The following is a 25,870-nucleotide window of genomic DNA, read 5'->3' on the forward strand; positions in this document are numbered from 1 at the left end:
AGAAAACAGTCGGAAAGCAATACCACCCTCGGCTACACTAAGATTCAAAATGTCCTCCCCTAGGGGATGGGCAACAACTGGGAGGAATAATAGTGTTCTGACCACCAGCATAGTACCTCTAAAACATAAACAATGGAGAAGGGGAGTATATTAATGTATGGCAGCTGACATTATACAAGGCTGTTAAATTCTGTGTCCCATCTCGCTGCTGAGAGAGTATGAAATGCTTTTAAAGACGATCTACTCCTTAGTCCACAATTAGAGTAGAATATGGTCATTCCAACCAGTTCACTGAACTAAATGTGCTGAAAATTCAAGACCCTCACCCAACCCCACACACAACTCACACACAACCCACATTAATCCTGAACAAGTAAGTGGGCTTTCTATCAGGTCTATTTCAAAGCATTAGGGATTACTTTGCAGAAACTAAGCTGCTTGAACTCACAGGAGGTCAGCTGTATTGTGCTGCTCCAAGGATGGAAGGCCAGTGGTAGTGACGGATAGACAGCAGGACAGGTCAGTTCCTCTTTCTCCAGCTCTATGACAACATCCCTCAATCCTTCCCCCCATCGCCATATAATCAAATATCTCCCACTACTTATCTATTCACTGAGCACCTAATGGTTAAAATCAATTACAGCTGGAATGCTGAAATGCCGAATACTGGGCCACATGCTGATAATGACAGAGAGGGTGTGAAAAGGAGAGAGAAAGTGAGAGAGACTTGGGACCGTTCCAAGGGAGGCACAATTACCTCCAATCGATCAATTATTGATTTAGAAGGGCACTGAGGAGTATTTCAGTTCAACTTTGTCCATATCAATATCCTGATAGCTTCATGAGAGGAGAAAAGTGTGATTGTGCAATCTCGATGCCATTCTTAAGCTGATGTAACATTTAAACTATTTCGAAAATAAAGCACTCATCTTTCCATAATTAACACATACAGTAAAGAGACTTAAGAGATTTTATGAGTACTCATACAAATTAGGCCCACATTTAATGTTGGGTGATTTCAAAAGAAAAGTTAATGAACTTTCACAAAAACATGTGTTTGATCTCGCTGCCACATGATCTGTCTGAGGCAGCACTGATCAAATCAAGGCATCAAACACGAAGACAACATGCCCCGAGAGATCATATTTGAGATTATGTGCCTTCTTTGGTAATTACTGTTTCCGTTTTTTATTAAACACCCTTGTTATCTTTGTCCCAACAGGATGATCAAGACTGAAGAGAGGAGGAAGACAAGTGTATGTGGGGAGGGGTAGAAGCATGGAAGGAGAATAAGTGAAGTGTGTATCTGGGTGGGTGTTAGGATGAATATACAGCGAGGGGGCAAGGGTTCAGATGAGCGAAGGGAAAAAAGACAAACTCCTGCCAGTTGCTTTGTTCCCACATCCCAGACATATTCCCTTCCTTCCGCTGCTCTGGAAGACACTAACCCTCCCCCTTGGCTTGGCCCTGTCCAGACCCGGACCATCTCAAATGTCTCTAGGTCCCAGTGAGGGTTCAGAATGATTATGAAGAGTATCACATCTGCTTATTAATAGAGAAAACTGACGCTTTCTGTTTCTTTGTCTTGAACACAGAAGAACACACCTTGCTATGGAGTGAGAGGTGCACCCCCAACTAATTCACCGGAGACTTCAGTAGCAGGGAGGATGGGGGGGGGGGGGGGGGGGTCTAGGGTAATTAAGCATTACATATGAGAGTGTCAGTCAGGAGTTGGGCCAAAGCTGGACACACACACACACACACACACACACACACACACACACACACACACTCACACACTCACACACAGAAATGCTGTGCTGGCCATCTGGTTAAGGCGTTAAAGGAAGAATGGATGCAACTCTTATTAATATCTATGAGGATTATTACAAAGAAGGGGGAGGGTGGAGAAGTCCATCCTTTCAAGGCTCTCTGTCAAACACACAAAGCGACCAAGTACACACACAAACACACACATCCACACACCTGCTTTTATGCTTTAATTAGCCACCACCCTCAGTATCCCACTTCACCACCCCCCGACCTCTGACAGATTTCCATTGTAATCTCCATGCAGGTGAAAGAGGAGACGATTTGAATAATCTACTAAACGGCGTCTCTTTGCCTCGTGTACCAGAGAAAGAGGGAGAGAGAGAGAGAGAGAGAGAGGGGGACAGAGAAAGAGACTAAGCAAAAGAACAACATGAAGAAATGAAAGATGCGGAAAGAGACACGCAGAAAGACAACGTTACCGGCATAAACACTGAAGTGAATCCATTCGTCTGCTAAGGTTCACAGCGCTGAACTCTTGGCTGCATCATCCATCTCCATGACAGAACATGAAAATCTATATCTTGCAGTCAAGTAGCATCCAGTGAAGTGTTTTTGAAGAGAATAGCAACTCTTTAAGTCTGTCTGCGACAAGGACACGGTGAGGTGTTTGGAACAAGCCGACATGGGTCCAAGAGGAAAATGGCATCTTAATACCAAAACTGTGTGTAGATGTGTATGCAGTTACTTTATTCATAAGTGGGCTTCTATTAATGTAATGCTATACCTCTGTATGCATTTATATATATATATATATATATACAGTATGTCATTAATGGTACCATGCATGTGTAATAGATCCAGTCTCTTTTCTATTCCAGGGACCAGCACAATGGTTTTTTATGCAAATCTATGGGAGCCAATCTCCTGTCCATTTCCCCATCACACAAGTCCAAATGACAGTCCAATAATTTGGGCTGCATATATATAGGGCCATTTGATTTTCAAATGAGAGTGGGCAGGGTTGACCCTTGCTAATAGCCAAGGCACAGCGGTAGACTTAATATCACTGATGCATAAGCACAGCCATCTCCATCTCAGGGAGATGGAATAAAATGTGAGGAAGGAGGGGAAGAGTTGGAAGATTGAAAGAAAAAATGTCTCTTGGCAGATGGAAAAAAAGAAAATACAAAGGAAGTGATGAAAATGAGAAAAGGGGGGACTTCTTTGATGCATCTGCAAAGCCAGTCTCCTTTTCCTCTTCCTCTTCTTCGTTTCCTTCCATTCTTTCCTCGTCCCATCACTCCCTCATTTAATCCACCCCCCCTACCCCTCATTTCCCAGCCATGGTGTTGCCAAGAGGATCATGGGTAATGAGATGGCCTATCTGTGGGTCCCCAGGGGAGACATGGAAAGAGAGAGGGGGAATGAGAGAGTCAAACACAAAACAAAGAGAACAGGAAGGACAGAGGGAAAGAGTGTGAGACAGCATCAGGAGGAAACAGAGGGAAAGAGACACTGTCTATGTCTGTTCTTATTCTATGTGTCCCACTAACAAAGCACTCCGTCTAAATGTCCTCTCCACTCCCACTCTTCCCCTTCTCTATCATAAAATGTTGAGCATTTTATGAGCATAAGATTTTTAGTTCAAAGGACAGTGTGAGGGAGGAAGGGGGGAAATAATGAGAAGAAAAACAGAGATATAGACATGTGCAGTGGGCCCTGGACGTCCATTTCCACTTGAATTATGATGGAAAGCTGGAAAGACAGAGTTGGGTGGGGTGGTTGCGGCTGGGGACAGTTTAAGATTTATTCAGAGAGCCATCTGAGAAACAGGTGCCATGGCCAATGAGACACGGAGTATGTGTACACGTGTGTGTGTGGTCCTTGACCATGCCACATTGACCATGAACATTTTCAACTTCTAATGACCCAGGGGAAAGTACAGCCCAGATCTCAACCTCAAAGCTCTGTGGACACACACACACACAAACACACATGTTCACTACAAACTAAACCCCCTACTTAGCCCTCCAGCACTCATGAATGGCACTGACAGATTTACCCTCATCTCCATGTGCATTAAGGCCAGTGTTTGTTATTAAAAATCATAACGAAGCCATACATCATCATACTTAATGCTAAGCTAAACATGGGCCAGGCCAACTATGGACACGCTATGCTACGACACAACTTAATGCAGAGCGTACCACACACACTGCTAGTATGCTGTACTCCATAACATAGCATATTCCATTTTACCATGTATAGCATTGACACCACATTTTACTAACTTTGTATCTCGAGAGCTGTTGTGACAATACACAGCGTGCTGTAATATTTGGATTTAAAACAAATATCAAATTTCCTACATTTCCTCTCCAATAAGCAGTTTTCCAAATAAGGCCTATAACTTCCTGTGCCACCTGCTGTGCCCTGGACACCAGATGACTTGATGTCCATGCGCTGCTAATGACATTTCCCTCTTGCTGTTTCAAAGTGTGGAAAAAAAATCTAACTTTTAAAATCTCAATTCCCTTTAGAAGTACTCCATGGCTGCTACAAAGCAGCCATAAAATTTCCTGAATATGCTTATTGTTTGTATCTTCAAATGGTTTCCCATGCTATAAAGATATTCTGTGTTTCCAAAAAACCAGATGGTAAAGTCGTCAACACTTGGATCTTTTATGCGCCCTGCCAAGCTACCTCCATCCCCATGTGCTTTTCACCTCTGCCAATACATGAAAGGAGAGGTATTTTTCTGGTCAAATAAAGAAATGATTTTTTTTTCCTCTGCTCTTGCTCTGCCGCTCTATGCTTTCTCTCCCCTTCGTTTTGCTTTACTACCACATGTCCGTGGGTAAAATAGTGGGACTTTTGCCAGAAGCATTAAAAGCGTCATCTGTAGAACAGATTTGTTGAGGCCAGTGGGGTAGTTGGGTGGGTAGATGAGGTACAGGGGTGTACGGGCGCACAGAGGGGGCACTAGGATGACCCTCACTTGCTTTTGCTAAACTGGTGTTTATACGTGCCTAAAGCGATACTCCCTTGTTTTACGCAACTTTCTTGAAAAGCATAATGAGAACTTGGGAATTATGTCCGGACAAGCTTTTTTTCTTTCATTTCTGTACTGTTGATTGTGCTTCTTGGGTTTGTACATTTAATCACAACTGATATAAATAGCTTTCTTTGCAAATGGCTGCCAAGGTAACCTATCTGGATATTGCCTCATATTAAATCAACTTAAAACAGCTGCTAAAAGGGGCTCAAGACTCCAAAATGCACGCCTACATGACTACACAGAGACACACACACCTAGACCTCTGACAGTAAGAACGGCCTGATTATTATGGACTAATCAAGCTGATCCTATAGTTTAGCAAATGTACAAGCTGCAATTCCGCTAAGAACTTAGAAATGTACAATATTTCAATGCAATTAGTGAATAATCCCTTAGAACAGACATCCTCAACTCACCCCTTTGCCAATATCTGCGTTTGCCAGAGTGTCGGCCAATCCTGTGTCAATATGTACATCCTGTTTAAGTCAACTACAACTGTTTTAAATAACTCTAAGAATGCCAATATACTTAATCCACTCAAGTAAGAATCAGTCACAGACTTCAGAATAAATGCAGCTGCAGGCTTTAAATTCCAAAAACAAAACAAAATAAAATTATATCAAATATGTCGAATACACTTCAAATTTAAAACACTTAAATAGAAGCAAAAAAAGAACTCTACCTAAAATAGCAGAGAAGCGAAATCTGTATAGAAATATAACTGTAGCTGTATTTTAGCTGTAAATCAATAGAATCTTATTGTTTGTAACTTCTTACTAACATTGTCTCTACATTTAAGCTACAACACAAACACACAAACACCTCCCACTGCCAAATGTTGCGTACAGTAGTAAAGAAATCCTCATTAATGTAATGCACTTGATCGTGTCCTGTAGGTCAAGGCCTCGGAAATGTAACAGCATCCCATTAAACTGAAGTAGATGTCTGACAAACTAAATCACCTTAAATATACAGAGGGAGAAGAAGATACTAAATATAAGGTGTCATGGCATTTCTTTGCAGAAACAGGTAATTTTTCAGAGTGTGAAGTATTTAATGTTTTTGGAAAGATTAATTAAGACATGTGTAACATAAAATAGATTTACACATGTATAATTTCACTAAAAATTCACATATTCAATTTTCCCAATTATTAAAAAGTAACAGTATATAAAAAAACCTTTCTAAAATTTTTAATTTGTGCATGATCAAAGATCAAATATTAGTAACATGCATACAGTGCGGTAGTCCCCACTTTTATTGTGTCACTGTCAATGCAAAACCAAGTTGTTAATATGGCTCTACACCCTTCTCATGAAAACAAATTCTTGAATTATTCCAGAATTATTTACAGATGGAAAAACAAAGCTCAAAGCCAGCTGAAGACAATCAAAACTTTGAAACATTTCAAACTCTGATAGTACGTGACTTGCGTATAATTAACAGTCCCCTAACAGCAGTGCCAGCTGGTCACAAGCAGGAAATTTACCCATGATGGAAATCGTCCTGGGTACTCCACCAGTGACCTTTCCATCTCTGTCATTCCATTCTCATGGGAACTTTATATCCAAGTGACACAGTAGTTAAGGGGATGGGGTAAATTTGTATAAACAAAAACATGTGAGTTTGAACTTAAAATGAGCGGGGTTCCCCTCAGATACACACTAGTTTTATTTTGTGCTGTATTTTACATAATAAACTGTCAGTGTCCTACAAAAACAATGAATCTTCTTTTTTTCTCTGCATAAAACATCATAAACATTTTCTTCCTCATACATAGTCTGTTTTTTTTTTTTTTTTTTTTTGTATTGCTGAGGTTTTTTTTTAAGCCAAGATTAGAGAACTCATGTTTCTGCAGGACACTAAAAAAAGTGCTGTTTTTACCTTGTAAAGTCGGATGGCAGCCTCATGCCTCTGGTTGGTGGCATGTAGCCTCAGTTTATCCACGCTGTTGCTGTAGTAGTCACAGGCATTGCACTTGAGGTGCACGGGGTTGCCAATGGCCACACACTTTAATCTCCACTGGTTGGCCTTGCCTCCCTCCTTGATGTGGGCCACCAGCTGGTGCTTCTGCATGTGCTTGTCTGTCTTGCAGTGCAGCTGAAAGTTGGCCTTAAGCTGTGTGTTGTAGCTGCAGAGCTTGCACTGGTAGACGTCACCCACCACGCAGCGCCACTCCTCTTCGGGCAAAGAGCGCTCTGCATTGACGTGAGCGTTGAGAGCCTCCAGGCTGTCCGTGGAGTAGCAGTTGCACACAGCACACTGGTAGAGGCACAGCGAGGGGTCATTTATAGGTGGTGACAAGGAGGAGAGGGAGGCGTCTGATGAGGACATGCCCCCCATTGCACCCGAGGACACCAGAGATAGGTCGTCTGCCATCAGTTGACCACTGGCAAGACGCAACTCCGCTGATAGGTCACTGTTCACTGTGGAAAACAGTGAAAATGCTGGTTAGACAATGAAAGTTAAATTGCAGAAGAATTACATACAGTACATAAAGGCACAGTGGGATACCATGTCAGACAGAAGGCAGGCACTATGCAGAGCAGGAGGAATGATACATAAAAACAAAGACGTATGAGACAAATCTCGGTTGAAAAGGTTCCCATGCAAAGAGAGGGTTAAAGGATAGAGAGAAAGAGAAAAGGCTCTTTTTATTAAATGAAATTAAGTGTGGAGAGAGAAGTGAATCTTCAATGCACGCTCTCTCACACAAAAGGATTTGATAAAATAAAGCCTCACAGAAGACTAGGGCGCCTTACAAAGTCTTGTCTATAAAAAACCCTAATAGGATTGAATCAGGATCAATTACAATCATCCTTTTCAACTTGCTAACTCGCTCATCAGGTAGCTTTAATTACTGCTCTCAGCAATGGTGGGACAACGGTTTTAGGGCTTCAGGCTTTTCACACATCCACACACAGACTTTAAAAGCTGATCAATGTTTTACACGTTTTGTTTTTTCTCCTGCCCACCCAATCTAGGACAAAAAACACATCTGCCATACATGCAAATGTAATTAACTCTTTCGTTTGATCCTTCCATTGTGTCTCTTTACATGCTACCAAAGCTCATCATGTCTTTCTTTAGTAATGTCTCAACAGAGCTCAGAGGATTTACCAATTACATCAGATTTTTTTTTCTCTTTTCTACTGTATCAGCATGTAAGCATGCACGTTCATCTTTCACACGCTTCATACTTCTTTCATCCTTCATTTATGTGTGTATTTGTGTGTGCAATTGTAAGTATTTAAATATATACATATCCTGCTCACAACATCTAATCATCATCTCTGGGGAACTGTGTGTTATCAGTGTAATTCACTGAGAGTACAACTGCTGGCTGGGCTGTGACCTCCACACTAGAGGAGGGAGTGGGTGTGTTACACTGCAGGGTCATTGTTAAATCTCTCTCACTCCTACGGGAATCTGCTTCCTGCTGTGTGAGAGCATGTGTAATTGTGTGTACATGTGTGTGTGTTCTCTCCAGGGTGAGTGAAGGTTTTGTGGTGTGTGTATTTGGGGATGAAGGGGGTTGGGTTAAGCTGACTTAAGAAAATTACAAACGAAAGATTAAGAATAATTCTCATGTGGCATCTCATAATCATTTTTTAATCAGTGAGAGGGGTCAAAGAAAGGAGACAATGACAGCGGGACAATATGAGAGCTGAGATAAGAGGAAAAGAGAAAAAGAAAAGGGTGCAGCAAGGAGGGCAAGGTAGAAAGAATGGCAGTATTAAAAGATGGGAGGGCACGGAAAAAAATTAGGAAAAAAAGACAAAGTAAACAACACTCAAATGGCATCTTAGCAGAGGAAAATGAAAGAACAAATACTAGGACATGCAACCCCATGTTTAATTTCAATCTAGCATCTTACTTACTTAGACCAGATCCAAGAGCAGCTGCAGTCGCAGGATCTAGCTGGAACGGGTTAATCATGATCTGGGTGTCCGGACCGCTGCTGCCAGCTGGGTTCTCCAGTTTTACACCTGCCAGGCCCATGTTTTGAGCCAGGTAGTACTGGTAAAGCTCTGCCTCAGCTGGGGCCAGGCCCAGATGGAGACTGTGTTGGATCTGCTTCATGTTCTGCTGGAGCAGCATCATGTTGTGCATGTGTTTCTCGCTGGTCATATGGATTCGCAAGTTCCGTGCCACATTGGTCTCATAGTCACACACCTGTTGGAAACGAGACGGAATACTTAAAACATTTTTATATAAGGTAAGCACTATGTTACACTAAATAAATGATTATTTTGTATTAAAACATATGGTTAATTTATCATATAGATTTATATAATAATAAAAAAAGAAACAAAAAGTATTTTAGTAATGCATTAATAATTATGAATGTATTATGGTTCTACAATACTTGGCGATACGCCCAAAATGTAAGACAATTCCTGTTTAATAATGACAAAGCTAAGAAAGGTAATAGACACAGTGACACAAAGGGGAATAACTGACTCATTGTGTAGACAGTGCAACAAGGAAATTGGTATGTTGCTGCTGCAGGCTTACAATGACGCTTTGTTTGTTTCATTACCTCACAGCGCCAAGTGGGCTTCTGTTTGGGTTTAGATGGTGAGGGAGCACCACAGCCTCCACTAAGACTGGCACTGGGCACAGGGTTGGTATGGTTGTGGTTGTATTGTGCCTCACTGCCACCATTCTGGAGCGTTTGTACGTTGTTCAGATGCTTGTCCGACTGCATGTGGATGCTAAGGTTGCCTTTGGTGGTGGTTGAGTAGTTGCATACCTAAAAGAGAAGAATTAAAACAGTCATGCTTGGTGGACTTTATATGCGTAGATAAATTATTTTGTATGACAATTGTGATCTCCCCTATTGTTGGAAAAAATAAGTTAGTTAAGAATAGAAAGATAAACACATTTATATGGCTCTTGCTTGCTTCTGACACTGAATTTCCAATTGAGTAGAGAGATGGAAATTTAGGTGGACAGACCTCACAGCGGAAAGGCTTGTATCCACAGGTATAGCTTTCTCCCCTGGCTAAACGAGGGTGAGGCTGTCCTGTTCGGCAGTACACACATGATCCACCAGACTCTGGATGTTTCTCCTTCATATGGGCGTCCAATGTCTGCTGGTACTTGTAGTGCCAATTACACTTGGGACACTTCAATGTCTTGCAGGAATTGCGAGAATGCATCATCGTCATATGCCCTCCCAGAGATCGGGAGGATCCCAAGACTGTGTCACACTTTGGACACTCCACTCCACTACCTGGAGACCCTTCACCTGGACCAGGAGTACCAGGTGTCCCTGGGGTTCCAGGCGTACCAGGATTGCCTGTGTGTTGATGCAGAGGTCCGGGACTCTCATCATCTCTGCGCAACATCATCATATCAAGAGGGTGGGAGGATGGCGACGATCCATCCCTTCCTGTCAGGGCTTCACTGGTCGAGTCATTGCTACTCTCTCGTTCTCTGGCAGCTGACAGGGCAGCGGACAGGCGGCTGTTCTCCATCCCAAGCTTCTCACGCAGAGGCAAAGAGGAAGAGGAAGTGGATGCGGCGCCCTTGTCACTGTTAAACTTCAGCATACTGTTGGAAAGGGGGGAAATACTTTGGTTTAAGAGAGGGAAATCTTTGCTACTGGTGCTGTCGTCCCGTCTGCCTGTCAACGCCATGGTCATCGTCTGTTCTTCCTCCTCATCTGCCTCCATTTCTACTCCGCCATCATTGGAGTAGGAATCATCCTCCTGGTCTGGACTTTCTCCTCCCACTCCACCGGGCTCCAGCTTGATGGGCGGGTACTGGCTCAGGTCCGGCCGATTGGGTTGCAAAGTGCATGTATCTCTAACGTGGCCTTTGCAGTCACTATCAGAATTACGACCTTCCAGGTTGCCAGTGGCGGCAGCAGCAGCAGCAGCAGAACTCCCACTGGGGGTTCTGCAGGCACCAGCCCCTCCCCCGAGGTTTGGGTTGTTCTCAGCCTTTGGCATGGTTTGTGTTCTGGGGGTTTGGTCATTGGAGGAGCTGCTGGCACTGCCTTTCAGGAAGGCAAAACCTGCCTGAAGGGAGTCGGCATTCTCCCCACTACTGTGGAGAGCATTCCATAAGCCACGGAGCCCTGTGTCTGGCCCTAGGAAGTTGGCAGGTGTGGGAAAGTGGGGTAGCACAGAGTTGGGGGTTTTTTTTGGTTCCAGAAAGCTTATAAGAGGTTCTTTGTCCTTTCCGATGCCCTGGATGATGGCAGAGACATGCTTGTTGCTCAGCAGCTTCTGCTCCTGCTCATTCAGGGTCATACGGTGGTCATGGACAGCATGTGTCACAAAGGAACGGCTGTAGCCAAAAGACAGCTTGCACAGGAAACACATCAGCACAGGTTTCCGCCGCCCATCGGCCACACAGCCCTCAAACTTGGACAAATCCACATTGTTGGGGACATCTTTGGACACACAGGAGTTTTTGGCTGCACCATCCGCCGTCAGATAGTCTTTGTCATTCTTGTGGCGGAGGTCATAGACACGGAAACTGTGCAACACGGGACCAGCGCCCGCCAGCCCTCCAGCTGAGGTATTTGGGAAGGAGGGGTGGTCGGTCACTAGGGATTTATTTCCCAGGGATGAGGCGATGTGGAAGGTGTTGATGATCTGGGGGTAGAAGGACATGTGTGCAGCTGGCTGCTCCAACCGCTCCCCCCCTGGGCTCAGGCCACTCTGGCCACTGCTGGCCTGGACACTGGGGAAGGTCTGGGGGGACAGCAGGCCCCTGAAATGGAGAGCCCCAGAGAGCCCCCCCTGGTTGCCACGCTGCTCTTTGGAGTCCTCCAGAATGAAGGCAGAGCCATCGGGCTGGTAGATGATCTCGCCACACAGGTTCTCCACATCGCTATCCTCTTCCATCTCAACTTCACTGTTCATTTCCCCCTCTTCTGCACCACCCACCTCACGTTCTACTTCATCTTCACTATCACCCACCATCCCTTCAACCTCCTCACCCTCCTCATGACCTCCAGTAGTAGGCAGGCGGGCGTTGGGGCAGTGGTGCTCCATATATTTTTGTAAACTGGAGAAGGAACTAGAACATTCGTTGCAGGGGATCTCCTTTGTCGGTGCCACAGGAGATGTGGCAATGGCAGAACAGTCCGAACCCAAAGCTGCTCCTCCTCCTACTCCTGGTAAAGTCCCGGTAACACTCCCTTTGTTACCAGTAGTAAAGCTTTCTCTCCGACTCTGTTCCATTACAGAGTCGATAGTTGCACTGACAGTGGTGGGGGTAGACCTCAGGGGGCTCACAGCAGGCTCTCCAAGGCCATTTTCTGGCTCTCCAATGGCAGCAGGTGACGATTGGTTGTTGTTGTTAGCATTGTTGCTTTTGGTGACACTGGTCTCCATGGAGATGACAGAGTTGTCCTCAGCAGCAGTGTCCAGCCTCTGGCAACCATGTTCCTGCTGCCGTGATGACACCATAGGGGGAGAGTCACAAGTTGCCATGACAACCGCTACATAGGGATCTCATCTCATCCAGTTTAACAGGGACCTGAGTTGAGGAAAGACAAAGAAAGAAACAATAACCGAGGTTTAGTAAATGTTGTTAAACAACACATACTGTGAGATACTACTTAAACACCTATTAGACTGCAATCAATTCCAAACTCACATTCAATGCTAGTACTAATTATGTTGATGCAAGTGCAGGAGGTTTAAATGCAACAAAACATTACAATTATCTAATTATCACTTGCCCCCGAGAAACTGAAGCATTCTTAAGTAGCTAGTACTATGATAACTTCAAAGTACATAAATACATATAATATTAACTGTATATATGTTGTATAAGTGACAAACCAAGATTGCTTGCCACAAGCACAGAAAAAAAAAAAAAACATCCTTAAATGTTTTTTTTTTTCTGTTGACCCCTAGGGACCAGAGTTTGGAAGCAACAGGAAATTAGGTATAAATGAATGAACAAGGTCCCACAGCAGCTGGCAGTAAGGGAAGTTTACACGAGTAACACAATTGTCTGGCAAATAGACTTTTTGATCGACATATCGCTGTGTAAAACTGCTAAATGCAGTTTTGCTTGTGTTTGTGCAGTGTTAAAAGATTATTATTACAGGAAGCTACAAGCTATGATTGTAAACCCTTAAAAGTACAGTGGTAGTCAGTCAATCTGATGAAACAACTTATATGCAGGTGTCTTCCTTTGAGAGGAAAAGTGGATTGGTGTTAGCAGAGTCTAACTAACTAAATCTGTCTTGGCATGTTCTTACCAGTCAGGAGTTGCACCTTTCAACCTACTAATGCCCTGAAGGCATGACTTAGACATTGTGTGGACAACATATATTATAGAGTGCACTGTACTGTAAATGTAAATTTAACAATATTAAACAAGGTCTATTGTCATGTAGGGGCAATGCAAGAAAGAGGCAAGAGAGCAAGAGACACAGAGAAAGAAAGGCATAGAGAACGAGCTTCCATGAGGAATGATGTTTGGAATACCAGTGAGATGTTATCAGTCCTGGGCGGCTGCCCATCTCTCAACCCCTCACTACTTCAATCTCTTGGCTTTTCACAACAAGGCACGAATGTAAAGCACACACAAACACATACACAATAGGAAAAAGCCTCCTAAGCCTCCAAACACACAGCACCCCACAGTAATTTCATTTTGTAATCACAGGTGTAATTTCTCATCACCTAAAGAGAACGAGAAGGAACTAGTGAGGCAGAGATGCAAGGGGAGAAAAGGAAAACAAGACTAAAAGCTTAATACTTGAAACTTCATTGCTTCTTAGAAGAAACTACTTTCTTGCTCTGCTACATGTAGCAAATGAACAAAACTAGTTGTGCATGCCACTGTCTTTTCTCTTTATACAATACTAGCACCTTTCAGATGTTTGCGTGTAAATGAGCCGGCATTAAAGGAAAGCTATAAAGAGCCATGTTAACCTTTAACCCAATCCACCTGCTGCTTAATTCTCCCTCTCTTTTTCTACACTCCCTCTCCCTCACAATTAGAGGATTAATCTGCAACAATCCAGGGCTAAACAAAGCCAGTGGGAGGGACAGTAAAAGCGTGAGGAATGAAATTAAACATGTATTTGAGTATGTTTGTGGGTGCATGTGTGTGCACGCGCTATAATCAGGTTTAATCTGATATATCCCAGAGATCATTCCGTGGGGACTAGTGATAGATTAAAACAGAGAAATTATGTTTTTTTTTCTCTCTCTCTCTCTGTATCTCACTCAGTTTCTGTCTCCCTTTTTGGGAGATTAAAGAAAATTTCACAAGGAGCAGAAAGTGAATTTTAGTGTGACATGTACAAGCATAGTTCTAGTTAGTGTTTTACATTTTGAAAGTAATTAAACTACTAATACCAATACGTATCTGTTCTGTCCTGATGCACAGTAGGAAACGCTGCCTAACCTAGCTGTTGGGATGATTCAAGACAAACTTTTCTGTTTATCTTTTTTTTTAAACCAAGACATAGATCCTAAAGATAGCAACTAGGATTTTTCCACATGTAGATATCTAAATGCACCCAATAAATTACCTCACACTTGTAACTGGAAATTAGCAGCAATTAGTTCTGCCTTCTAAAAAAGGAGAGTTGAAACATGTGTTACGCCACAAGAATGCATGGCATTAAAACACACGCTGTACGCCCATTTCTCCATAAATGTATGTCTTCATTTTAGATAACTGCGCTGCCTGTATGAGAATACGGCTTTTCTACATCTACTCAAATTACAGCTCATTTAGTTGTTTTTTTTTTTTTTTACCATAAATCCATTACATTCAACTAGCACAAAACAACATCGTGCGCTTGCTCCTGTCATCCATTTTTCATTTTTCCACCAGTGTCCCTCTCACTAGTGCTTGTGGTAAATGTGATTGAGGGTAAAGCTGTTCAGAAGCAGTGGGTTTGAGAGCTAATGCGACATATACGACAGGATTTACTACTTGTCAGTGGTGTCATTTCACTGCTTATTTCATTGGGGAGCAACCCCTTTGAATTGTAGCTTGGACATAAAACACTTTGGTTTATGAATTATGCATCTCCTAACACTTTAAGTATGGAATTATGCCTTATGGATAAGCCAATGTGTTAAGCACTTGGTGCTGACATGTCACCCCTGGCGCTAAAAGGTTAGCAGCTGTTTGCATGTGTGCTTGCTGCTAATAATAACGTACCTGTCCATTATTATGTTACCTCAGGCTCTAATTGAAAATAGTCATTTTGGCACCAAGACAACACAGACCAACAAAGTCACACCACCTTACTGATGCTTAATGTTGGATATTGTTTTGTTTTTTTTTTTCCTCACTTACTTGCATTTGCAGATAATATATGCACATCACAGTGAAACAGCCAGATTAACACAAAATACAAAAAGCATGGCATAAGTGACCCTAAGCCTAAATTGCTTGTTCAGTGCAAGCAAGGAAGAATAAAAATATAGTATAAAATTATGAGCAGAGGTTTGGTGAGTGCACTGAATATCAGTATTTTGTGGCCCTTATGTAATGACTGTAAAGTAGAGCTGCTCTCTGCTTTCAGAAGACTGGATACCAGAACTTTAGCAAATGCCAAAGTCTTTGCTCTTTATTTATCTCATTTCCTCTTGTGAAAAAGCGATGTGGCGCAATATATTCCGGTGTAAGAATTTCAAGTTATCCTGATCCATGTGTTAATTTAACTAAGTTGGACAAAGAGATCTCTGGTATCAATCCACCCTCTCTGAGTTCAAGGTAACATTTTAGATTCGGAAATCTTTACACTTGCACAGATCGATATAATAACGCAATCAGCTACATCAAAGCTGATTACCTGACATTTTGTTTCAAGAAAAACAAATGGTGGAAAACTTATCTAACTTGCTTCTTTTTTTTTTTTTCCTCCACTCCCCAGGCTTCACACCTTTCACAGCAGTAGTGCCCACTACCGCTCCTTTCAAGGCAGATCATGTTACAGCTAGCTTAAAAAACCTTCCCCTCTCTCCCCCTCTCCCCCACTGGTTTCCTTCGCTCTGCTAACCAACCACACTACTTTCATTTGAGAGAGAGAGAGCAACAGATACATGGAGACAAAAGAGAGAGAGAGAGAAACTAATAATGAAGCCCAGGATTTTCCACACTGCAGAAACAGTTCCCTTCTTTTAACAGAAGAACAAAAGAGATGGCCTGAGCCGCTCCTACCTCTGTTTTTTAATTAAGCATGTCCACTGGCTTTCACACACATTCACTTGGACACAGGCTCACGTGCACGCGCGCGCGCGCACGCACACACACACACACACACACACACAAACAAACACACACATACACTATAAGGTAATTAAAGTGGCAGATCAGATCCAGTGAGAGGCAAATAATAGCCCAAGAATGCCTGCTTTGGACACTGTTAGTTCTGATGGGAGAAAGGGGCTAAGCGACTCCGTGGCCGATTGTTTTTTCGGCCCCCTCCCCTCTGCTCTCTGTCTCCTATCCCTCCATCTGCTTTTCAGTGGCTCCCTGAGAAGAAGAAGAAGAAGAAGAAGCAGGGGATTTCTCCACTTTTTTTTCTCAAAATGTTCTACTCACTCTGACAAAGGTTATTCTTAAAGCGCTCCTAGTTTATACAGAAGAAGCTATTCTACTAAAACTGATGTGTACGTAGAATCTATGAAACAGGCCTTGGGAATTTTTTACCTTATTCAGTTGTAATAAATATGCTGATAATACATGACGTGCAACAAAATCGTGTTCTCATTGCAGACCGGGTACTGAGCTCCTACTGATGTCAAAGTCTCCTCCTGCTTTTGTTCTCCTGTCAAGACTGTCACACATTAGCCAGAGTTGCAGCCTGTTAAATGCCAAACCTGTAATTGCAGTGTCGCCACACTGCTGTCTTTGTTTACATGGGGATCTGTTAGGTTCATATTCTTCATCACTAACTGTCTGACACTTTAATGCAAGGGCAGACAGTGCTGTTAATACTGCTGCGAATATTTATAATATCTGTAAACACTGGAATTAGGTAGATCTGTGCCTCGGGATGTGGTCATCTCAGTTCTAAAATGGTTATTTTCGCTCAACTTGGCAAACCGTGTGGGGACATATCTGAGCACAGCTAATAACTGGTGAAATTAAATTCAGACTGAATCTTTAAGGTGATCCATGAAGGCTAGCAAAGTCAAACAACAAAGTCAGGAGACAGCATGAGACTATGGCTATGGGTCCATTCCTTGAGGTCTCCTAGAAGGTCATACCTCTCTCGGTATGTGGCCCCTCAGTCTAACACCAAATCTTCTATCAAAATGTCACCAAGCGTTAGCCAAAGACAAAGGCGAAGGCCGCTGTGAAAGCCCCTGCATCCATCTCCCACTGTCAGTGCCATGAATAGGCCAACTCGGGTCTAATTAGACCTGTTTATTTGTTGCCATGCAGAAATGGAGGGATGAAAACCGAAGTGGATGAAGGAGGAGGGGAATTATCTGCTTCCTCACAATGTGAGAGGAGCTTCGGCTGCCATCAAAGAGTGCTGATGCATGCGTGCACAAACACATATGCACACATGCACACAATCACAAAAGATGGTCTAATGCTCTCTGTTTAAAGTCTTAGAATAAAGGACAGAGGGAGAAAATTGCAAAAGGATGAGAGGGGGAGGGCTTTTGCGTGACCAACTGGTTTTTGTCTTCTTTACTTCTTAACCTCACAAAGGGTTTTCATGCAGCCCTTGTTTGTTGCCTGGAGGTGTAATATTAGATGCTAGATGCAGTAGATCCCTTCAGTGCCCTCCACACCCTTGTCTGTTCGTCTGTCCTCTTCCCTGTGTCTCTCTTGTGAGCAAAGGCCTTTATTACCAAAAGACACCAATCATTATTTCAGGGTGCGGCCCAGACACCTAAAGCAAGCACCACTCAATTTAGCGCAGGAATCTTGTCGAACAAATTACCTAGCCTGCAAAAATGCCTTTTAGCAAATCAAAATTATGCCTACATGAGCAATGATCTCGGATTGTAAAACAAGGCAAAAGAATGAACAAAAAAGGGTTTAGAGGAGGGGGAGGAGGAGGAATGGGGATAATGAGGAGAAAGAGGACGGAAGTGGCCTTTTTTTGTCCTAGAGTAGGTATGCAGGTTTCATCCCTCAGGTTGATGACAAGTAAATTGGTCTCATTGGTTGCTCAGGTAACATTACACCCAAATGCCCTCAGGTCCATACCTGATATTGTCAGAGACAAAAATATATCTAGATAACATGGGAAATGATCAGCAACATGTGACACGAGAGCATCATAGGAAACAAAAATAGTCAAGTACGCAGTAACAAACTTGTTGACCAGGTTAGAACAAATACTGTACCCAGAGTCCATGTTTGTCTTTTTTGTCTCTGAGAAGAAAAACAATCATATCACTCAAGCCACAGATGGGTCCTAAACACTTACTTAGGATCAGATTACACCAGCCTGTGTGCTGAAAACATTTCATGTCCTCTAGTCAGTACTTATAACACTGCTGAGTTTAGGGCCCAGTTCGATTTATTTCCAGTATTTTTTATTATGGTGCTTTGTACGTCGATCCTAGGTCAATGTCAGTGTTTATCTGCTGCCTGTACAGTTTAACAGAGACACTTTTTTTTTTCTTGGACTAAAGAAAACTTTGACAGGATTTAGCATTTTTTACAAATGGACTTTGGGCTTACACAGTCCAGTCTAAATATATGCACAAGTCTTGTGCTTTTGAAGAAGCAATATTTCAAACTAGACCGAACTGAAACATGAAAATAAACAGTGAGATACTGCTGGGTCACAGTTACCACTTACTGCCCTTGCTAAAGATTTTTCCAGCATCAAAGGCAAAGCCAATCTACATAGCTAATGCCTCAATTTTTTTCCTCCCCTTCCCCAAACTCGAAACAGCAAAGACCAAGTGGAGTGAAAAAAGTGGGGATTTTTGCTGGCAATCTGGAAACACTCTCTAGTTAATTAGGGTTGATTGGAAATGAACCGCACAAACAAAGGGCAGCCTATGCCCCGACTATAATGACCGTGCACGCGTGCGTACACGTGCACCACCTTAGAAAAGCTCGTCAGTGGAAGCTCCACTCTCTTCCCCTCTCTCCTCTTCACCCCCTCCGCCGTCACCACCACCACCGCCGCCGCCGCCGCCACCCCCCAGATTAAGGGAATGCACCGCCAAAGAATGTGTGATGACCTCCGCTGCCACAGAGCCAAACTTCCAGCCCCTGACGCCACAAAAGGCAAGAAGGTAATTAAGTTTGAAAGAACAGAAGCACTGCCACAAACAATGCGCCAGTGTCCGTGGGGAGGGAGCGGAGGAGAGGTGAGGGGGTGCATTTGGTGTGTGTATATGTGTGCGCGGTGGTGGGGGGGGGGGCAGAAAAGCCATTAACATTCAGTGGCTGGGTGAGAGAGAGGAAGGAGGGCAAAGGGGAACTGAGGATGGCATTCTGTCCCTCTATGCTTCTCCCTGTCTTTCTCTATCGCAGCACGACTGGTCTGTTCATTCTTTTTATTTATCTCTCGTCTTTTTATTTTCTCTCAATCGCCTACACATCTAGTTTGGAGGCACCCCCCCCCATCCCTGCCCCAGTTCCCCCCTGCCACACTGCAACAGCTGTCCAATGCTCTTTTTAGCCCCTTTGCTGTTCCTTGTTGTTGCTCCCTATGTCAGGGTTGCCCCCCTGCTGACAAAACACACACACAGACAAATGCACTTATACACGTAGACTATTTAGTTCTCTTGATTATCCCTTTTGCGAGGCTAAGTGTGAGCTTTTGCATATGCTGCAACCTGAGGACACAACTAGCAAACACTGACACACAAACAGCTGTTTGCCGGTGACCACCTGAAAGTGCTAAATTCACACTCACAAGCAGAAACACAAACAGACTCACAACATACAAATACAAAACATACACAGGGAGCTTTCATCATTTTTTTTTTCTTTTTTGCCACATCTCCAGCAAAGCAGTTTAACTCAATTAGCAAAGAATGTAATTTTATTTACAGACTCCCAAACAACTCATCACACACACACACACACACACACACACACACACACACACACACACACACACACACACACACACACACACACACACAGTCACACAGTATAAGCAAACTGTCCCACTCCCACGTGGTTGGAGCTAAGAAAGAAGTATTCATTGCTCATGCATGTGTGTCAGTCTGTGTGTGTGTGAGAGAGAGGGAGAATCTAAGTGTGTGTGTGTGTGTGTGTGTGTCCCCATGTGTGTTCGGACAGTGGAAAGATCATGAGACACATTTACGTCAGATGAGTGAATCAGACAAACCACCACTAATTTCAATGAGGGAGCTTTTTGAAGAAGGAAGGAGGGTGAGAATGAGAAGTTCAAACGTCACTGTCCATCTCTTTTTCTATGCAATTGAGGAAAGTAAGTCACTAACTAATTGTGGTTTTGTGGCGTTATGTGTTTGGTAATCTGTCTCTCTTTGTCTCTGCAACTCGCCAGAGACATGGATTAGTGCTAAAATGATGACTGCTTAATCCTTGATTTGCCTGTGCTAAATAAATATTAATCTAGCCTGCTCATCATGCTCTTGTAAGGTACAACATACACAATATGAAAGAGCTTAGCTGTTACATAAATCACAGCCTTATCTTCTGGATGAGGCAAAAACACGAGATCACACACACACACACCTCTGTGCAATAAAAAGGGGGTAGCAGGGTGGGATTATTTGTGTGAAATTAATAATCCTGGTAAATACAAAGCCTGAAAAATATCTCTATTATGTATGTTTTCTTTGGAGTGCGCAGATGCACACAATTATATACCAACTCAGGAAAAACTAACAAATATCACTCATTTGTGTTGATTCAGACCCCTCTGTATCTCTGCCTGCCTCTCAGCAGGTTTATTTAGAGAAACTTTACTGTGAAAGCTACCATTGCTGGACGCTCACTCACTCACACACACACATACACACACACACACACGCGCACGCACGCATGCACGCACACAGACACTTAAATTGACAAGGCCGTGGTAGTGCAGCGCAGAAGAGGTTAAGCAAACACTGTCCACGTCAGTCAAGGATAGCACACACTCACAGACAGACACAGGGAGCAGTCTCTGACGCAGGCATTTCACATCCACCTGGCAAATATAAATGGCTGGTTATACTGTATCAACTACCATGAGCCACAGATTCTCTGCTTATTTTATGCTATGATAACCATGAAACTTATGAAACAACTTGTATGTGTAACTTATTTTAAGACTCAAAAATGGCATAATGTATTCTTAAAATACTTCTCTCATCACAAGTTCAGCAGTCTGAAATTAAAGTGTGACGTATTTTTCCAGCACTGGAATTGGTTTTGCAACAGCAGTGGGTTCTGCTGATATGTTGGAACCAATTATTAAGCTTTACAAACTAATGTGGCAACTTCAGTTAGTTGTTGCCAAAAGCCGATTTCTTTTTAGAAATGCTAAAAAAAAGTCACAAATGTTGCTCTACTTGGTGAAGGGTTATCAGTATCAAATATTAAAGAACAGTGAAATGCTGCCAGTACAGTTACTTAGAGTATAGTAAAACTATGAAACTGCATTTGCTGTCTCGTCAAATACTAGTTATCGCTTCATTGTTGTCTGAACAAGTAAGGACATCTTGTCTCTCCATTGTATCAAAGTCAGCTGATTCATGTTTGCATAACCTGTGCTTATCTGTCCAACTGCAATATCTAGAGAAGAGAAGAGAAGAGAAGAGAAGAGAAGAGAAGAGAAGAGAAGAGAAGAGAAGAGAAGACATCTGCTTCTCCACTTAACAGTAAGGGTACAGAGACACCTTGCTAATTGTGTAGACATTTCTCAGACATGGCGACTAAAGCCTTCCTGGGGTAACAATAAAGCTTAAAGTTCAAACCCCACTGTTTTCTAAAGAAGGTACTCTGCGGGACCCTAGCCCTGTTATTACATTCATAAACATAATCATAGGGCAGGTATCCTGACTGATCCCACAAGCTATGTGCCCCTCACTTAAACATCACCCAAGCACTTCTCTGACATGCCACAAAAAGATCACTAATGTCTACGTTTTTCAACAGGAAAAATGTGCAGGGCTCACAAAAAAATGAAAAAAAAAAAAAAAAGCAGAGAGGAAAACACATTTATGTAGACATGTGTACAGAGATGGGACCAGGATATGTTGAGGAAAAAAAAAACACACAGACGCACATACCTTTTGGCTTTCCAAAAGCCTGAATACTCGTGACAGGTCTAATTTCTGGACCCAGGGAATTACTAATTAACTTAAGCTTTTGGCTCTCTATTTAATTAGAGAGGTCTCCAAATGAACTTTAGACCAAAGCCATTTGCTTTTTAAACAAACCCCCTTTTTCTGACAGCTGTTGTGAGTTTGCCCTCTTCTCACAGAAACCACAAGGAAAGCACAGTTGTTATTTATGCCATCATAGGCTCTTTTTCTGGTTACCATGGGAGGGAAGAAAGAGAATGGGGGGAGGAGAAGGAGAAAAAAAAATGAGCACTGTAGTTGAAAAGTGTACATTTTAATTGGATTTTACTACAAATAAACAACTGTCATTCGTAATTAGTGTGGTTTTCGATTAGCACCACAATATTCCTTTATCAAATAAACACCATGTCACGCAAAACCAGCGCCAGCCCGCAGAGAGGGAATCAAGATGGAATGGACCCATTACCTTACAGTTCGCTGTAGGAAATAACTGCCATTAGATATTAAGTGACACAAAAACATATTAAAATATAACATTTAACACAGGAGCATTCTTGGTGATACATTTTCCGCACATAAACGCACCCTTCTCGCTGCTTTTTAACTTTTTCCTCAAAACGCATGTGTGCGTTGCATTGCTCTTAATGTGACAGCCAGGAGACCGTGGAGGTCAATGACAAGGCAGCTGAAGACCACAGCCAGTGATATCTGTCTTGTTTTTGACCTCTCTCTCGAATATACACAGGCACACACAGGTTACGCATACTGCATAGTCGCATTCAGTCAGATATATTTTAATAAAATATCTGCATTTACTTAGTCAATATAAAAAAAAAAAAAGAGTTGGGGGGTGTTTCTGAATAGCCAAGCAGAACAGTGGATCGTCCATCCCCACTTCATGACACTTGTTTAGGTATTGTGTTAAAGAAGAGGTCCATTCCCCAGCCATAATTTCCTTTTTTAACAATTCCTCCGAAGCCTCCCTATATCTCCTCATCTGAGCTGGGATGAAACATGGCAAAGGTTCCCTCTTTATTTAGTCTAGGGGCAGAGAACTGATACATCAGTGAAACTGCTGACAAAACCGGCCCTGTTAATATCTACAATTTCATATACAAGAACATTCCTGCCTCCGTCTGCCTGCTCTGCTCTTCTTCTTTACTGTCAAAGAAAAAATTAGTCTTTTTTTTTTTATATTTGTAATAGCATATAATTAAAGATTATTCCATGGCTGGAGCCAGGTTAGAAAAAAAAAAAGAACCAGAGTTTGAGAGGGACTGTGTTAGTTTACGTCCCCTCGAGGGAGTTGGTGAGACACGTTTGCTTGCCTGTGTTAGATGAGACAGAGACTTACATTGGAAAAGATAAGATTTGGTCTTTTAATACTTTACATATCCCTGAAGTTACAATATAATACGTAGAAATATTCACATTTAGTGTGGCCGCATCGATGAGTGTTTCAGCACCTGCAGATCGTACTGTGAGTAACATTTCCCTATAATTGAGAAGGTCTCAAATCAAGTCAGATTCTTTGGTAAATTCATCTCATCTCTCATTACACTGTTTAAGCCCACAAGTCATGCATAATTAAATAGCCACTTATTCCCTGACGAGCTCTGCCAATGGCCTTGATATCCTCATGCTAGTGCCGTCAGGAATACCACATGCCAATCATGTTGTATACATGGAATATTCATGCACACAGAGGAACACATAGATGGCGCATATACATATACAGTAAAGAGAAAATAAAGGTGGTCTGAAGATGGTATTTTGAGGAAATAATAATAATAAAATAATATAAATGTTTTATCTAATCTGCAATGGAACTTTATTATCATTAGTAGTATTTATATTATGTAAAGTGAGACTCTCTTCTTATTTCTCAGCTCTTCCTTAAGTGCTATTATTGTGCATATGTCCTGTGACTGGGCTCTCTGTCTTTTCAATCCCTGCCTTTGTCTTTGGCCAACGTGGAAGAGAATGTATCACTTGTCATGAGACATCTTGTGCTATTGTGGTGTATCTTTTCTCAAACCTGGAGAAACTTAGTCACTGATCAACTATGTTTCCTTTTAACTCTGAGCTCGTCTTTTAAACTTGTGTTTGGTGGAGGTAGTTGCACACATTCGTTTCTACTTGGCCAGGTTTTTCAGCTATGAAAATACTTCTGAGAGAAATCAATAAAATGCAGCATATAACCTTTTGTACTGTGCACTTTTTTGTTGCTAAGTACAAGAGGGACAAACCTTTCTAAAACAAAAGCCTTCTGAATGCTTTGTTGAATCTGCAAGATGACGACTTTGAGGCACTCATGTGAACCTGAAGGGCTGAGCAAGTGTCCTTCACAATAACTGCACAGAGGACAAGCAATGTCACAGTTTCAAGTGTAGACTGATGTAAAGAAATAAAATTAAATCTGCAGCAATAAAGCAAAACTTTAGAAATATCACTAATGGGGGAGTTTCTCTTTGCATTTAAATTGCCCAATCACTGTTTGCTCTTAATTCCCCTCCCCACTTGCCTGCCAATGTATGTCAACAGACAAAAAGAACATGCACATATCCAAATGAAAGATGAGACAGAAAGCAACACAGAATATGAGACAGAGACGCTAAAACAGATATGCAGAGAAAGCGAATCTGTGAGACAAGGGAGAAAGAAAGAGAGGCTTCATTTTTTTCAGCAGCCCATTTTATTTGACCTAAACCTGAGAATCTCAGCCACCACCAGGGCCCCCAGGACCTCAGATCAAACAGAATGAGTCCTCCAACACACGGCCCTGATTGTTCTTTCCCCACCCTGCGAAATCCCCCCACTTCCACTTTGAAATGAAAAGAATAAACATATTATTCTAAATGAAATACCCAGACCCATGTTTTTCCATGGCTAATATCCTGTATGAGATGGCTGATGCAAAATAGGCAGGAGAGCCTGAGAACGGGACGGCGCACAGAGAGAAAAATCCCCCTCTTTCTATTTTCCCTTAAGAGACTGATGAAGGCCTGGCGGGATGGGAGAGACAGAAAAAGAGTTAGAGAGACAGAGACAGACAGAGACATGAGAGAGAGAGAGAGAGTGAAAGAGGGTAACGCAATCCCGACTGGCGCTGGACCAACACCAACAAAAACATTTAGATAACCGCGCTCAATAATGAACGATTTCAATGAGGACAAAAATTACATTTCCTACAGATAACATGCCCCCTTCCCAAAACAGAGCCAATACAGCTTTGAAACCGTGCCATGCTCAACAGGGGAAAAGGAAGGCCGTTGTAGCCACATTAGTATACTTTCAGCCACTTGTACACAATACGTTATAGGTCGTAGGAAGATAGAGTTGGCAGAGCGGAGTCACAGGGAGAAGCATAGACGCTGTATGAAAACTTGACTAGCTTCACTGGAAAAGCAACAAATCACTCCTCAACTGACTCGGCCTGAGCTATAACACTACCAGCGGCACGGCTCAAACGATTACCGATCTGCAATACACACCACAAGGGCCACTCAAAATAACACTCCACATACACATAACCAAGGATCACTGCAGTGCACTTGATCCTCACAGGTGGTGCGGGTCACAGAACGCCATCCCCACCTTTCCCATCCACTAAGCACTCACTTCCTTTCATGCCAAAGTCTGTCAAGTTGCTTGAGAGGAAAGAGGCAAGAAAAGAGGATATATAGCATGGAAAGGAGGCAGAGAAAGAGAGAGGGACTCTTTGTCCTCCTCCACTCAGCTCCAGCGTGTTTCTTCCTCGGGACCGGCCGGCATTAGCATATGAAAGACGAGAGAAGGCGTGCAAAAGGTCAAAGAAAGAGGATCC

The 25,870-nt window shown here is 42.7% G+C and overlaps 1 protein-coding gene across 1 annotated transcript in view; it reads right to left on the bottom strand.

The window, feature by feature from the left end:
• The window catches only part of zfhx4 (zinc finger homeobox 4), a 77,972-nt gene that overhangs the window by 45,495 nt on the left and 6,607 nt on the right, over positions 1-25,870 (bottom strand). The window contains exons 2-5 of the mRNA XM_026361770.1: positions 9,793-12,331; positions 9,375-9,587; positions 8,713-9,007; positions 6,716-7,257 (exon numbers count right to left, since the gene is read on the bottom strand). Coding sequence (XP_026217555.1) covers positions 6,716-7,257; positions 8,713-9,007; positions 9,375-9,587; positions 9,793-12,285 — 3,543 coding nt within the window. The 5' untranslated portion in view covers positions 12,286-12,331. The remainder of the gene's footprint in view (positions 1-6,715; positions 7,258-8,712; positions 9,008-9,374; positions 9,588-9,792; positions 12,332-25,870) is intronic.

Source organism: Anabas testudineus, chromosome 2 (assembly GCF_900324465.2).
Source record: "Anabas testudineus chromosome 2, fAnaTes1.2, whole genome shotgun sequence".
NCBI lineage: Eukaryota > Metazoa > Chordata > Actinopteri > Anabantiformes > Anabantidae > Anabas > Anabas testudineus.